The sequence below is a fragment of the Talpa occidentalis genome, unplaced genomic scaffold (genome assembly GCF_014898055.3).
Source record: "Talpa occidentalis isolate TD23 unplaced genomic scaffold, MPIMG_talOcc4v2.1 talOcc4.6, whole genome shotgun sequence".
Taxonomy (NCBI): domain Eukaryota; kingdom Metazoa; phylum Chordata; class Mammalia; order Eulipotyphla; family Talpidae; genus Talpa; species Talpa occidentalis.
In genome coordinates, this window is record NW_023604972.1 from 66,096,734 (window position 1) to 66,113,193 (window position 16,460).

The 16,460-nt window shown below is 37.9% G+C and overlaps 1 protein-coding gene across 11 annotated transcripts in view; it reads right to left on the bottom strand.

The window, feature by feature from the left end:
- Nucleotides 1–1,958: 1,958 nt before the first annotated feature.
- Nucleotides 1,959–16,460, bottom strand: part of APC (APC regulator of WNT signaling pathway) — a 182,081-nt gene continuing 167,579 nt past the window's right edge. For all 11 annotated transcript variants that reach the window (XM_054688099.1, XM_037529865.2, XM_054688100.1 and 8 more), the window contains 2 exons: nt 14,077–14,291; nt 1,959–12,310 (listed from right to left, as the gene is read on the bottom strand). In XM_054688099.1, coding sequence (XP_054544074.1) covers nt 5,749–12,310; nt 14,077–14,291 — 6,777 coding nt within the window. In that variant the 3' untranslated portion in view covers nt 1,959–5,748. The remainder of the gene's footprint in view (nt 12,311–14,076; nt 14,292–16,460) is intronic.

Consider the following 16,460-nt stretch of genomic DNA (forward strand, 5'->3'; position numbering starts at 1 on the left):
AGTTATGTGGACATTCACATTGAAATTCATGATCAGATTAACAATATTTATTTATACATGGAAGCACAAAATTTTTATTGCTAAGTTTTTTTTTAATGATGTTTCATCATTTAAAAAAATTATTTATTTATGCATACAAGAGCTGGGGTACAGGCCAGAGGTGGGGGGGTGAGAGGATTCACCAGAGACAGAGTGGGGAACAGAACAGGCAGATTGACCGAAGTACACTGCTGAGGGGAGCAGTGGGTGAGTCAGGAGAGGTCTGCTGCATCATGTGGTAGAACCCTGGCTGGCTGGCTGGCTGGGGATCAAACTCGTGCTGCAGTGGCTGCAGATAGCTTCATAGGTTGCGTCTTAACCCCTTGCGCCACCAGTGAGGTCCCTAATAGTTTTTTTTTTTAATTGAAATAGTTTATTTCAACTCCTATTCAGCAGGAATAATGTGATAGAACTTTTTTCTGGTTTTTGGCTGCTCAGTGCTTGAGATACCCCTTGTAGATTTGGAAAATTCATGTTTTTTGAATTTAGCTTCTTATATGGAGAAACCAAAAATTTGAGCTTTCCCATACTCCAGTCATGTTGATCCAAGCAAGACTTCAATTCAGAAGAGAGCAATATGTGGGAGCAAGTTCCATAAGTTTTTTTTTTTTTATGATGAGGATGTGTGTGAGAAAGTTGTTATTTAGGGGCAGCAATTGGGTCTTCACTAAAGCAGTCTGACGTATGGTTTGGGTATTTTTTCCATTGTGTATTTTTCAAGACTGATTTTCTGGACCTCCTAACAGAGCCTGTGATCTACCTAATATTCTTTTTTTTTTTTTAATTTATTCATACAAGAACTGGGGTGTAAACCAGAGGTGTTGGGGGGCGATGAGAGGATTTACCAGACAGAGTGGGGAACAGAACAGGCACTGAAATACACTGCTGAAGGGAGCAGTGGGCAAGACAGGAGAGGTCTGCTGCACTATGTGGGTAGCTCCCTGGCGGGAGATCGAACTTGTGCTGCAGTGGCTGGTGATAGCTTCACAGTACATTCTTTAATCCCTCTGCCACCAGGGAGGCCTGCTACCTAAAATTCTTTAAACAAACATCTTGTCTTTTGGGGTCTTGTTGCCAAGCATACTGAATGTTACAAGTATTTTAGATAAATGCTAATTGAGGTGATTTCAGAGTTCTTAATGTTTATTTCCTTCAAATGGTGATATACTGTTCTATTTGTTCCATTTTTTTCCTTTTTGGCACTAGTATTGCTAAGAAGAAATCTGATGCCAACCTAATTTTTTTTTGTAGGAAGTATATTTGTTTCTCCATAGATTTTTTTAAAATAAAGATTTCTCTATCTTTGAAAATTAAAAACTTACTGATATGTCTTAATGATTTTTTCTGTTATTTTCAAGGTAATTCAGAAACAAAATGTTGGTTTGAAGTTCACAAATGACCCAATCTCAAGGAATAGTATAGTGAGGTCCCAGAAAGCTGGTATTGAGACGATAACCAGGAACAAGTGACTTGTGTTATGTGTCTTACTTCTTCACTCTGATTTCCTCTCAAATATTCCCTTCTTTCGCTACAGGCTGGATTTGTTTTTTGTTTTTGTGTCATGATGCCAATAACCTCAGCCTTTACTATATAGCCTTTTAGTTCTAGCACTCAATCAAAAACCTGAATTCTCCTTCGTGATTCATGATTTTTACTTGCAACTGAGCAGCCCAGCCTTTTTCTTTTTTTTTTTTTAAACCATGTTATACAAGTCTTTAATCACTGGCCCTAGGTTAGTATCTTGTGGGGCAGTCACAGTTAGGGGAACAGACTGTATACATGGTTTAGTGACCAATACTGAATCTAAATGTTTAGATTTCCAAACATTTGGGGCAGGTGATATTTGGTATCATTCTCAATAATTGCTTTTCACAAATGAACATTATAATCAATGCTCACCTTAACTAGTAAAAATTATGTTGAGTAATTTTAATTTGAAAAAAGTAACAATCACAAAGCTTTAAGAAAATAATAGTCACAAATGTAGAGAATTATCCTGAATATTAGAAGAAACAAAGTATATTTAGCACCAAGAACAATATTTTACACATAGAACATACAGGTTGAAAGAAGTATCAATGGCCTAACAAAAACCAGAATATAGTTTTATAGACCACAGAACAGTTATGAGCACAGCAGGAAAAGGACGTAGTGTTTACAGGAGTCAAAGTCCATAGGTGTCAAGACTATAAAGTAATATCTTAAAGTCAGCATAAGTATCAGGGAGATGCCCATTAGAATAAAAAAGGTAATTTATAAACCCTATTTCGGTAAGCTTGACTTTTGAAAAATTATTTTTGTTTGGTAAATTTTAATCATTTGACTACTTAAATCTTTCTTTAGCACTTTGACAACATATTTTCTGCATTTATGGCACACTGTTCTTTTCCTATCTTAAATACAAGGAAACCCTGTTAAAACATGAATTCAGATATAGCATACAACTGATTTTCACCCTAAGACCTATCCCTTCACTTAACTTTGTATTAGCATAATCTGTATTTTACATCATCAAAACAATTTTTGACTATTCTATGTTATTTGCTCTCTCTGGGCTTATCTTTTATTTCATTATTCTTCTGTCATTTTTCCTTCCTGTGTTCAGGTAACAGTTTATCCTCATATACCAATCTGATTTGTCATAGTAATTGTTGCTAATCACTCACACTCTTTATTAACAAATTGGGCACATTTTCCTTTAATCAATCTTCCCTCATGTGAAAGATCATTTCTTATATTCTCTTGACTTTACTAAAGCAAACACATTAGACATTTGCTGAAACTATTGCCTTTAAAATAACAGTTTCAAAGGATATGTCAGCTGACCTCTTAAAATCATTCACATCAGGTACATCTGTCCACTATTGGAAGATGAAATTGGCTATACCAGTGTATCATTCAATATTCAAATCTTTCATGCCTATAGGAGAGGGAAGTGAATCTGTTGGTATAATTTTGTCAGTTTGAAGGTCCACTTGTTGAGATAAATGGATGTAACAAGGTAATCACTGAAGGAGCTTCATGTTATACCTTCGAGCAACAGTTCTCAAAAGTGGTTCCCTGACCACCAGCACCAATCATCATCCGTGAACTTGTTGAACCTGCAAATTTTTGGGCCCCATTCAAGTCTGAAACTATAGGAGGGTAGCCCTGTTGTATCTTAATAAGCATGACTCATGATTCAAATGCACTCTACTGCCTTTGGAGTTCTTTGTTGCAGTCAAAGCTAGAAAGGACCATTTGCCCTACTTCTCTTAATAGGCATCATAATTCTTAACTTATCCTCCAATACTTGGTCAGTATACTGCTTGTAATAAGCATAAACTGGAAATATTTGGCTTGTTACTGTCACAGCAGCACCCTGTGAATTTCTCAAAGTAGAACTGAGATTTGTCCCTTTACCAATTCTGTCATTATCTCTAACTAAAAGATTTCGTAAACCAACTTTTCTTCAATGGCTATTTGGACTGGTCTTTACCTAATAGGTGTTGCCTACAGGGATTTGTAAGTTTTCTGGCACATGAGGGAACCCTTTTTTCATTGTCAGCATTGATTTTTTTTTCCTTGAAAAGACAATTTTATTCTAATTGGCTTATATTCCATCTCTTTCCATAAAAGCATTTAAAGTGGTTTATAAAAATCAGCATGTAATTCAGAAAAATAGAAAATCAGAATTAAAAGAGAAAAGAAATATAACTTATATGCATATATCTATCCTTGTTGGATAAGGCAGCCTTTTAGAGCAGTATAAATATAATAAATTAGTAGTAGTATTCACAAACTTTCATTCAGATAAAACTTGACAAAAATTTAAAAGTAGATATATTCCAAAGATTAGTAAATCGCGGTGTTTGCAATGAGGCACATTGGAAAGAGTGTATACTTTAAAGTCAAATGCCTTTTTTAAACTTTAAATAGCAATTCTGTCTTAAAAAAATCAGCCTCACTACATGTGATAACAACTCAAGAGCAGCAGGGAGGTGTATGTACTCCTTTCCACAACCTTTCCCAGGGCACCATCACACCTAAATAGCCTTTCCATTTCCCAAATGCAAACTGCATGAATTTGATCATTAAAAAAAAAAAAGTTCATTTATTCACCAGAGAAAATTTATTATTTGTGTTCTCTATTCTTTTAGAACACATTCTGAGAAGACAAGTTAAATTAGCTAAGTGTTATCAAATTCTCTCTCTTTGTGAAGGAGGACTTTCCTTGCTGTTCTTACACAACCCAGAACTCTACTCACCAAAAACAATCTTCCTTAACAGGCAGGGGTTTTGAAATAGTGTTTTAAATATCTTAATGGTATTAAATCTAACTAACATTCCACAGGATTAGCATTTTATGAGCATGGCAAAATGCTGCTTATGCCTGGCTGCTGTAATTTTCCACAATATGTAGAGTGATAAAACTTGCTCATTCCAAACCCAGTTAACAGGGTGAAGATGAAGGGACAAGACAGTTAGAGGCTTGGGAGGGACTACTTACAATCAGAATAATCATTTTTTTCAAGTATAGAGTTTAGATTTCTATTAAGGAAAAGGAAATATTCTATATGGGCCTATTATGTTCAATGCCTAGTCCTGTGGCAGTTTACATTGTTATTATATTAATTTGTTTTAAGTGAATTCCAGGGGAGTAAGAAAAAAACACAAGGGTAAAAGTACCTAACATCAAAAAGTTCTAATCACATTAAAAAAAATTCAGGAATGGTTAAGTGCCAATGCATGGAATGGTTAAATGCCAATAGCTCCAATTATTTTTATTACAGTAAGAGAACTTTTACTCTTAATGCATAGAATTTGAAGAGAAAGTTTATATAAGCTTTTAAAAGAGGCCCTTTTAACAATACAAATACGAAATAACACCCTCAAATACCAACTTCAGTAATAGTTTTACATACAGCAATAATTTATTCTGAAATGTTCATTTAGTTTCTTTTGAGACATGATTCATGTCTCATTAATAAAAGAGCAGCCATCTCACCTCAAATACCAGAATATACAACAAGTTACAGCATAGCAAAAAAATCTACCTACAGATAAAATCTAGTTCAGGTAAAATAGTTTCAATTACACAGATTTTTTTGTTTTGTTTTGTTTGGAGCACAAAATAGTGTAAATTGTTACACCCTAGCTATCTATATGCACATCATGTGACCACAGAACTTCTGAAATTGAACCATCAGTTTCATTCATGCAGTAAAGCAAAGCAGGCTTGATAAACTTGTTCATTCAGAACCATATTACTGTGAATTTCACAGCCACATGATTAATTATGGACTCACAAGAACTAAAACAGATTATTTTTTGCATAAATACCAATTTCTCCCTGATGTAAGTTTAGTCAGTTTATAACCTAGAAATGACTGATAATTATGTATCATATCTTCTATTTGTAGTGTTCATTATTTTAATACAAGCAATAATTAAAGGATGGGATGCTACTTAATTACATGTAATACATACTGTACAAATATACTTGGCTTTACTATTTTCTTCCTAACTATCAGGATTGTGTCCCAAAATATGACCAGTGAAGACAAAGTATACTATCAAATATGGCTTTCAGAACAAAAACCCTCTAACAAGAATCAAATCTATTTACAAAAACTTTCATCAGTCTTTTAAAGTTTCCTTTGAAACAAAATTTATACATAGCAGTTGTAATTAACACATAACCTTCTTAGCATCATTATTCCAGCTCTTTTAAACAGATGTCACAAGGTAGGAGCCAGAGTGGCGCTTAGGACTTTGAGTTCCACTGGATTCTGTATTGTCAGTTTTGGAATCTCGTTTCTTGGTAGTGTTATTCACTGGAGTTGGGATCTGAGATGGTCGGGCCGAAGTGCTGTCTGCGCTGCTTTTTCTAGGGCTCGGGTTGTAATTAAAAGGAGTCACTCTGGCAGCAACAGTCCCACTAGGTGAACTGTGTTTGCTTGAGCTGCTAGAACTGAATGGGGTACGTTCAACTATAGAACCTTCATTAGTCTCTGACACAGCGGCAGAGTTTTGACCCGTTTTTGCATCAGTTCCTTTTTGGTCTGGGGCATCTACCTGAATAAAAGAGTTCAGGCGGTTTTCTAAACCCACAGTGCGTATAGTAGTGCTGCTGTTACCCACATTTTGTTTTCCCTGATTATCTTTTGCATCCTTAGCAGCTGGATTTCCCTTTTCTGAAACACTGTCAATCACTGGTGGAGCATTTCCTGTGGGAGATCTTCCAGATCTAGGGTTGTTAATGGGACAGTCCTCAATTCTCACCCACACATCCTCTGTTTTAGAAACAGCAGGTGCCATTTGATAAATCAGAGTCTTTGTTTCAGCACCATTTGCAGCACCTGAGGAAGTGGTCTGAGAAGTACTTGTGGGAGAAATTTCACTTTCTTTTATTTTTCTCCATGTTCCTTTTGTGAATATTTGATTTTCTTTAGCTTGTTTTGTTCCTGAACTCGAGTTCACCTGTTTTTCATCCTCACTTTTTGCTTTTTCACTAGATTCTGATGAAGCAGAAAGAATTGAGGATGAACTTCCAGTCCTTCTCCAAGTGCTTACTCGGGGAAGGGATGATGAATGTTTGCTGTGCTCCCGTTTCCAGGTTCCTGCCCTATTGATTGGAAGTCTGGAAGGGCTTTCAGAATGGGACCGGGCAACATCATGGCGCTTTGCTGGTCTTCCATCATCATACTCTAGAGTGGGACTCAGATTGGGAGGGAGTTTTCGCCATCCACCAGCCTGAACAGATGAATGTGTGGACAGGGACATATCAGGAAGGGAAGGACTTAAAACTGGAGTCTGTACCTGGGATCTAGTGGGAGAATCTGGTCTAGAAGATGGAGAAAGAGATTCAAATGAAGCAGATTCCTCCAATTTTCTTCTAAGGGTTGGGCTTGGGGTTTCTTTGATGAAAGTTGACTGGCGTACTAATACTGGTCTCTCTGATCTATCAGATTCACTTCCACTTGATTTAGTTGAAGACATTCTAGAAAGCTCTACTTTTTTATTGGATCCATTGCTATTACTGATCTGATTCAATCCTTTGGAGGCAGACTCACTTCTTGGGATACTACTGCCGTTCTTTGATAAACCGGTTTGTTTGGTAAGGTTCTGCTGGCTCAGCTGTCTGCCTGGTGATGTGTACGGCATTTTTCCAGAACCTGAGGACTTAGTTGAAGCAGTACTAGGGGATGATGTCCTTGGCAGTTGAGATAATTTGTTAGGAGGACTTATTCCATTTCTACCAGGAGAAATTGAATTTCGCCCTGGGGACTGCATAGGTCTACTTAATGGCTGCTGGGCAGGTCTTGAAGGAGTGGAATCTCTAGACCCTGATCTAGAAGGACCTTTATTTGACCCACCTGGCTGGGAAGCAGGTCTAGTGACAGGACTTAATTCTGACTTCACAGATGGCTTGGGTCCTCTTGGAGAAGTGGTAGCTGTCTGGCCTTCGCTAGGGCTTTTGGAGGCAGGTGTTTTAAGAGGTGGGCCTTTTTTAGAAACAGGACTTGTACTAGAAGAGCTATTTCTAACTCCAGGAATATGAATCATTGTCCTACCTCGAGAGATTGAAGGCATGTTTGTTTGAAGGGACTGCTTCATTTGGCTTGAAACTTCTGAATTAGATCGAACTTTTCCAGTAATCAAACTTTTATAAACTTTTTTTCCTCCTTTGATTCCTTTATTTTCAGATTCAATTTTTTTAGTTTCCAGTGTACTTTTCTCCCCTGGTTTTAAAATTCGTGGGCCTTTATTACTTGTAAAGGGTTTTTCCTCTTGATCAGGTGTAAGATGAAATGGTGATCCGAGAGAGATTCCTGATTTCAGTGAAAGGATGGAATCTGAATCAGATGAGGCTTGTCTAGATAAACATGCAGCAGCAGCAGCTTGATGTAAACTACTTACTATGGAATTTGCACCTTCCTGAATAGCTTTCCAATCAAAATTTTCTGAGTCAGGGGATAAACCATGTTCTGAATCTGGTCTCTGCACATCTTTCAAGTCAAGTGTCAAATCTTCTGCTAATATGCCACCCACATGTCTAGGACTATGCTTTTCATTATCACCCTTGAGTCTTGAAGGCTTTTTCTTTTTTGGCATTGCAGAACTTATACATTCCTGCAACAGGTCATCTTCAGAATCAATACTAAGAGAACTGAGAGAACTGTTTCTTGAGAAACAAACCGGGGTATCTTCAACATGAAATGACTTTGGAGCATAACCTGATGCTTGAGCTTTACTTGGTTCTCCCTGTGAGTCAGGGGGCTCTGTTGCTTTGATAGGCTCATTTTCTTTGTTGTTGTTTTCTTGATCAATGTCACTAAGAGAACTTAGAGAGGAATTTTGGGAAAAGCAAACTGGAGTATTTTCAATAGCAAAATTCTGTAATTTTTCATCAGTTGCTGCCCCTCTATCTGGTATGTCTTTGGATGACTGGGGAAAAGTGGATTGCTTCTGCAGCATGGGTTTAGACTGACCTCGATTTATTGTGTGTTTTGTAACAGTTTGTGGCTTATGAGCTGACTGCTGATTGGAAGTTAGCTCTGTGTGGCTGCTGACTTTAGCTTCTGATTCCTTATTTTCTTTCCCCTTTCTTAATTCAGCCTTTTCCCTGGAAAGGTCAACATCATCATCATCAAAATCTAGAGAACTCAAAGAATCATTTCGTGAAAAACAGTAAGGCGTTCCTTCAATAGGTGTGTAATGATGGGGTGAATCAAAAGTAAAACTCCCTCGGATTCGATCTTCATTATTTGGAAGTTTATCATGGAAGTCCTTGGAGTTATTTTTCAAGTTCTGTTTCTTAGAATCTTTGTTGTCTGAGAAAGTTCTTTCAGCATTCATACTATTTTTTGAGTCTGTATTTTTTCTTACACGTGTCCTATATTCAGTGTTTTGTGGAATAGGTTTAACTGGCGAAGTGGGTTTTTTCTTGTTGCCATCTAATTGATTTTTGTTAGTTCCAGATGAAGACATAGAAGCTTGCTGGACCTGGTCCATTATCTTTTTCACACGGAAAGGCTTGTGACTTTTTCCTTTGGGCATAGCAGAATTGATGCATTCTGCAAGAATATCACCTTCTTCTGTTTTACTGTCATCCAGTTCAGGTATAGTTATAGATGAGGTTTTCCCTCTCTGAGCCTCATCGGTACTTCTGCCTTCCGTAGGAATGGTATCTCGTTTTTCAATTTCACAAGACTGTGCCACTGTTCTACCCCCTTCTCCAGCAGCTAACTCATTTGGAGGGGATTCTATTGTTAGATCACTTAGAGATGTAGCTGTGGAAAAGTTGATAGGTGTCCCTTCTACACAATATACCCGTGGCATATCATCTCCTGGTGTAAAGCTAACATGCTTCTGTGCTTGCAATCTGTTTTGTGATGGCAGAAGTTTATATACAGGCAGTTGACTTGGTTTCCTTGCCACAGGAGGAGGTAATTTTGAAGCGGTCTGAGCTGGTTTTTTGGCTCTGCGAGAAGATTTTGTTGGCATGGCAGAGATAATACATTCTTCTAGTATTTCAATATCATCTTCATCTGAATCATCTAATAGATCTTTTTCAGAATCAGTAGGTTTTTCTGTCTCTTTTTCTGGGTTTTCATTTGATTCTTCAGGCTGCTCAGATTCTGTTTCATTCCCATTGTCATTTTCCTGAACTGGAGGCATTATTCTTAACTCCACATCTTTCTGTATAAATGGCTCATCGAGGCTCAGAGCACTCAGGCTAGATGAACAAGAAAATCCATCTGGAGTACTTTCTGTGGCAAAATGTAATAAAGTATCAGCATCTGGAAGAACTTGGACCCTCTGTACTGCAGCACTTACAGCAGCTTGCTTAGGTCCACTCTCCCTCTTTTCAGCAGTAGGTAGTTTGTTTTTAGGCACTTCCTGTTTAGTTGGAACTGTTTGAGGAGGAGGGGTTTTACTTCTGCTTGGTGGCATGGTTTGTCCAGGGCTATCTGGAAGGTCACTGGGGCTTATAATGCCACTTACCATCCCACTGCAGGGTTCACTCTGAACAGAGCTGGCAATTGAACGACTCTCAAAACTATCAAGTGAACTGACAGAGGTACATCTGCTAAACATGAGTGGAGTCTCCTGAACATAGTGCTCTGGTGGACTTTTAGGTGTCTGAGCACCACTTTTTGATGGAGACTTGGCCCCTGAAGAAAATTCAACAGCTTTGTGCCTGCTTGAATCTGAAGATAAACCAGAAGCCTGGAGTCTGCTAGACTTGGTTCTAATGTGCTGGGCCACTGTTGGAACTTCACTCACAGAATCTTCAGTTGATCTAGTTCCACCGTTGTCTTTAATTTCTGCTATTTGTAGAGTATTAGCGGACTCTGTTTTCTGTGTTGCCTGGTCACATCCTATTTCATCTTCAGCTGATGACAAAGATGATAATGAACTACACCTTGAAAAACATATTGGTGTATCTTCTACACAGTAAGTCTGTATTGTTTCTTGGTTGATAGAGGGAACTTTGCAAGAGGTGGCTTTCTGTGTCTGACCACTTCTGGTCTGTGCTGAACTTGGGTGGAGCTGATTCTGCCTCTTGGCATTAGACGAAGGTGCAGATGTATTTTCACTGTTTGAAGAGATGTGTTCAGTTTTAGTGTTCTGCCCAGAAGAACTCTTTGAGAATGAAAATGATGGTTTCTGTGAGGAAGATATGTCTGTGGCATATTTTAAACTATAATCAATAGGCTGATCCACATGATGTTTTTCTTCATTATATTTTATGCTATAATTTGTTGGTCTCTCTTCTTCCTCATGCTGTTCTTCCTCAGAGTAACGTTCACTATAGTTGGTTGGTTTATCGTCTTCATAGTCATCGTCCTGACACAAAGACTGGCCTACATTTTGATTAATTCCATGATTAGAACCCACTCGATTTGTTTCTGAACCACTGGCTCCTCTTGACCTAAATGAGGAAACACATTCTTGCTGTCCGAAATGTGGTTGGAACTTGAGGTGTTTATCATCAGTGCTCTCAGTATATACAGGATAAGTTGTGCTTTGACTTCTTGATTGTCTTGGCTCACTTTGTTTTATTTCATCTTCTATTACATGTTTAGGTCTTGCCCATCTTTCATTCTGTGAAGGACTCTGCCTCCCAGAATTTAGTTGCTCATCTGAATATTTAAGACTATAATTTATTGGTGTATCCAGTTCTCCATCATTATCATCCATATGATTTGCACTATGTATTTTATGGGCCAGGTCAGCTGGATATTGTCCATAGCTACAAAATTTACTTTCATCATCTTCAGAATAAGATTCAATTGATGGTTTCATTTGACCTCTTTTACCATAACCATCACTGCTGCTGACACTATTTAAACTATCATTTGAAGATCTCTTATATTCCAACTTGGCATAAGGCATAGCACATGTCCTATTTGAATTTTCTGACTTAGTGAAGTTGTAAGCATTTGAATGTGTGTGGATGGTAGAACTTCTTCTTACTGCAGTCCTCTCATCTGTCCCACAGTGCAATTCAGTGGTAGACCCAGAACTTCTGTCTTCCTGGAAGGTATGAATGGCTGATACTTCTTCCATAACTTTAGCAATCTGGGCTGCCGTGGTAGAGATCTGCAAACCTCTCTTTGAAGAGGTTCCTGAATTTTCTGTTGCTGGGTGGTAGTTGCCCAGGCTAATTCCTTGTTCTCTCTCTAAACTTCTATCTTTTTCAGAACGAGAACTATCTAAACTTCCCCTTGGTGAAGAGGAGCTGGGTAACACTGTGGTATTTAAATATGGTGAAAGGACAGTGACGTTTCCAGTATTAAAACTGTCTGACCTATTGTCATCATGTCGATTGCTATCAAAAACATAGTCACCATAGAGACTTTGCTTATGTCTTTGCTTACTACGATGAGATGCCTTGGGACTTAAATTATCGATATTGTCAAAAGTTTCTGATAAATGCTGAGCATCTAATTCTGCTTCCAGGGCCTTTTGCTTCCTGACATGAAGAGATGGCAAGCTTGAGCCAGGAGACATAATATTGGCATCCTTATATTTAGCAGGTCTATTTGCCATGAGATTCCTTAAAGCTGCGGCACTTCCCATAGCAATCATTTTATGCTTTGAATGAATGAGGTTCTTGAGCATGCTGACTGCCCCCATGTCCCATAATGCTTCCTGGTCTTTGGGATTTCTTGCTGAGAGATTCCACAAGGTTCCACAGGCATTACTGACAATTGTCAAACTGTGAGATTTCAAGTGTTGTAATAAGGTTTGCAGACAGTTGTTCTCCCTTAGGATTTGCCTGAAGTATAAATAAGAGATCACAAAACTATGGTCAAAATCTGTTTGTAGTAACAACAAATAAAAAGGTAGAACACATATAAATCTAAAGATTACTACTAAAACTTGAACATGCAAAATATAACCAAGTTATACTATAAAAGTTATACTATAAATTTCAAGCATTCCCTATCTGCTTTTGCTAGTTTAGCTAATATTTATTGTTTTAATGGCTCCTCTTTCAAACCAAAAGAAGTAAAAGTGTTAGTTTTAGTCTATTCTACATTTATTTTTCTGGTGGAAAATCCTTTTATAGATGTATATTCTGCATTTTGCATTCTGGTTCCAATAGCTCTTAAAATTTTTTCTTTTAGTCCAGTTATATCAAATGGACTATAAATATATCATGAAATCTTATGCTGAACAGGGGCTTTGTAATAATTTAATCTATGGATTGGTGCCACAGTGCTGACCACTTAGGTAGCTTGGAAGAGGCAGAGAGAAGTGATCAACAGATCTTTATGCAGTCAGCAAGAACAATGACTCTCCTAGAGAAGCAAACTGACGTTTGGAGTATAATCTTTATGTCTCCAGCTTGACTCTGTTATACTGCCATCCCCTTTACGTATGCTCTGGCAAACTGTGTATATGTAGTTGTTATTTTAAAAAATAAAGTGAATGAAAGGTTTTCAAGACATCTTAAGGTAACAAAAACAAGGGTTGAAAATTGGCTTAACGAATTCTGGGACCTGAGAGAGCTTCACATCTTTTAATATATATGAAATGAAGTTTCAACACAGTATATTCAGCTTTAGTGGGTTTTAAACTGAGTGTCAAGTGTTTGCAACAGCTTCAACATGGTGGTCTCTCAGCAATCCAGTAGATACCTGAGTGCTTACTGAGTTTAAGAAATCTTTGCATGGCAGAAAGGGCTATAAAGCAAGTTTATGTATTAAAAATATAAAGAACATCTTTGTTTATTTACAACCTATAAATGTATTTTTATAGGTTACACTTTACTAAAAGTACCTCATGATCTTTCTGAAAGTAAGAGAGGAACAATACTGGATAAATTAAAAAGAAACAACATGCTGTGGAAGATACCCTTATTTTTGTTAAAACAATACAGAGCCCAAGTTCTGAAAATGTCTATCCTGCATCCAAGGTGCTTTCCTAAGTCTCACAGCTCTAGCAGATTAGACAAATGTCTGTTGGCTAAATAGTGGTTATCATTATTGAAGTTACAACACCATTTGCAACACCAGTATACTGTCTTTATCAGTTTTTCATAAACCTTACATTCCTTTATTCCATACTGACCAAAAGGAAGGGATTTTGTTCTATTATCTGTGACTTGAATTTTTTCCCTCTATACACAGGTCATATCTCTCATCTCTTACTTGTTTATTTCTAGACATCTTTACAATATTATGAACTTTTATTAGCGTACACATAAAGTGAGTAAATTGTGGATTAATACCTGTATTTTCCCTGTAATACGGCTTAGCCCAGAATTTGCATAATTACATGAAACAGTATGTATAACTGGGCCCTTTAGAGAATATGAATTTTTAAAAATTTTATTTTATATAATTCTTACATCATTTTTCATTTTTGCACAATGTATGAATTTTCATTTTGGTTATATTCCCCATACAATTCCCACTCCCCTTATTTTGGCCCTAATCCTTCCTCCCCCCATAGTGTGTCTCTGGTTTATAGTTGCTTGTTGATTTTGATGAATTTTCTACTAATTCATTTAGAAGTAATAAAAAACTCTGTTTTTACCTGTGGTCCTCATTTGTAGCAATCAAACTGGACACATTCCGTAATATTCCACCTCCACTTTCAATAATGGCCAAAGTATTTGTCTGGCTCCGATAAGTGAGAGTGCCAACCAAAAATGCAAGTGCGCCATCTACAGCACATATATCAGCTTTATTCTCAGTGCAATGTGCTGACAAATTCCATAAGGCACTCAATACACTTTTGAGAGTCGATTCCTATTAAGAAACAGGATACAAATCATCTAATTAGAGGCAGAATTTATCTCTTGTAACTCCTGTGTTTACTTGTATGGAATAAGTTATTATTTTTATCTGACATGCTGTCTAGCCCTCAATGAAAAAGGATTAGGACTCTTCATTTAGAACAACTTTATAAAATATAAAATGGAACTTAAGTCCCATAAACTATACAATAAGCAGAACACAATATTAAACTAATGACTTTACAAGCTTTATTCTAAGTTTTTAAATGGTAGACACATATCTTACAAGAGCTTATGTTAGAATAAAAACAATAAAATAGAAACTATTATAAAATAACATTTTCAGGAAAACAGAAAGTAAATTAAAAAAACCCATATGTTGATATGGAAAGATATCTAAGAAGTATTGTTAAATGAGAAGAACAAGTTAGAAAGCATTGTGTATATATTCTGTTTGTATAAAAAACACATGGATATATGTGGTTGATTGAACAATAACATTGTAACTTATTAAAAGGAAAGCATACTGGAAAAACACCTTGCCATGATGCTGATGTCAGTCTTTCTTCTCACTACAAATAGATTAGGGAACAAACATTCATTTTAAAACTCTACTCTGAAGCTATCACAATTAGAGGCACTTCAGAGGCTACAAACAAAGCATACTGATAACTGCTTTAAAGGTGCTAACAATTTACTTTGGGGAAAAAAAGATGTAAAGTCATAATGAAATAAAGTACTCAAAAGGAAAGATTATCACTACCTGAACTTAATAAAGTAAATAAAATATTTCATGGAATTTCAGCTCTTCTGTAGAAGAGCTATACAGAATTGAGAAGACAGGTGCTCCTGGCAGAAGTGGAATGAGTAAAGGCATGGAAGTGGGGACCAACAAGGGAGGACCAATGAGCAGAAAGAAGACACAAGATCAGAGTACACGGTGGGGAATAGTGGGAAGCATGGCCAAGAGGTAAAAGGACTTGCAGGTTTGGGCAAACATTTTGGGCCTAATCCAATAAATAGGTAACAATTCAATGTATTCTTATTCTCTTCATTAGAAAATTTAGTGAGAGGGCCTCCCTGGTGGCACAGTGATTGAGCGCTGGGCTGCGAAGCTGCGTGCAGCCTCAGCAGCACCAGTTCAATCCCCGGCCACCGGGCAAGGGTCCCACATGGCGCGCAGACCTCTCCTGCCGCCCGTTGCTCCCCTCAGCAGTGTACTTCGTCACTCTGCCTGTTCTGCTCTCCGCTCTGGCTCTGGTGAATTCTCTCACCCTCCCGCGCTTCTGACTGTACCCAGTGCTTGTATGATTAAATAAATAAATCTTCAAAAAAAAAGAAAATTTAGTGAGAAACCAAATAAAGGGTTAGGAAAAAGATAAAACTTGCAAGCTGACCACAGATCTGTGGCATACAGTAGGGGAGCAGAAAGGGTCAAAAGAGGGGAAGGAAGAGCATAAGGGATGGGAGAGATGGATCATGGATGCTGTGATCAAATACTGTCCAAAATCAAATACTGTCAAAATCAAAATCTGTCCAAAATACTGTCCAAAAATTGGGCCTCCCTGGTGACTCAAGGGGTTAAGACGCAATCTATGAAGCTATCTGCAGCCAGTGCAGCAGGAGTTCAATTCCCGGCCAGGGAACAACCCACATGGTGCAGCAGACCTCTCCTGACTTGCCTGCTGCTTCCTCAGCAGTGTATTTCAGTCAGTCCACCTGTTCTGCTCCCCACTCTGTCTCTGGTGAATCCTCTCACCCTACACACCTCTGGCCTGTACCCCAGTTCTTGTATGCATAAATAAATCTAAAAACAAACAAACAAAAAAAAACAAATACTGTCCAAAAATTAACAAATAAATAAATGAAGTAATCTAGGAGCAGCTTTATATACTATTTATCAGATAAACAGGAGTCTGGAGGAAATGCTTTCATCAGTAAATATGTAAGAAAGTTAAGAGTTCAATTTAAAGTGTGACTGAGGGCCTCCCCGGTGGCGCAGCGGTTGAGCGCTGGGTTGCAAAGCTGCCGGCGACCTCTGGGGCGCCTGTTCGATCCCCGGCTGCTCCCCGGCCACCGGAGGAGGGTCCCACATGGCGCGCAGACCTCTCCTGCCGCCCGCTGCTCCCCTCAGCAGTGTACTTCGGTCCTTCTGCCTGCTCTGCTCCCTGCTCTGGCTCTG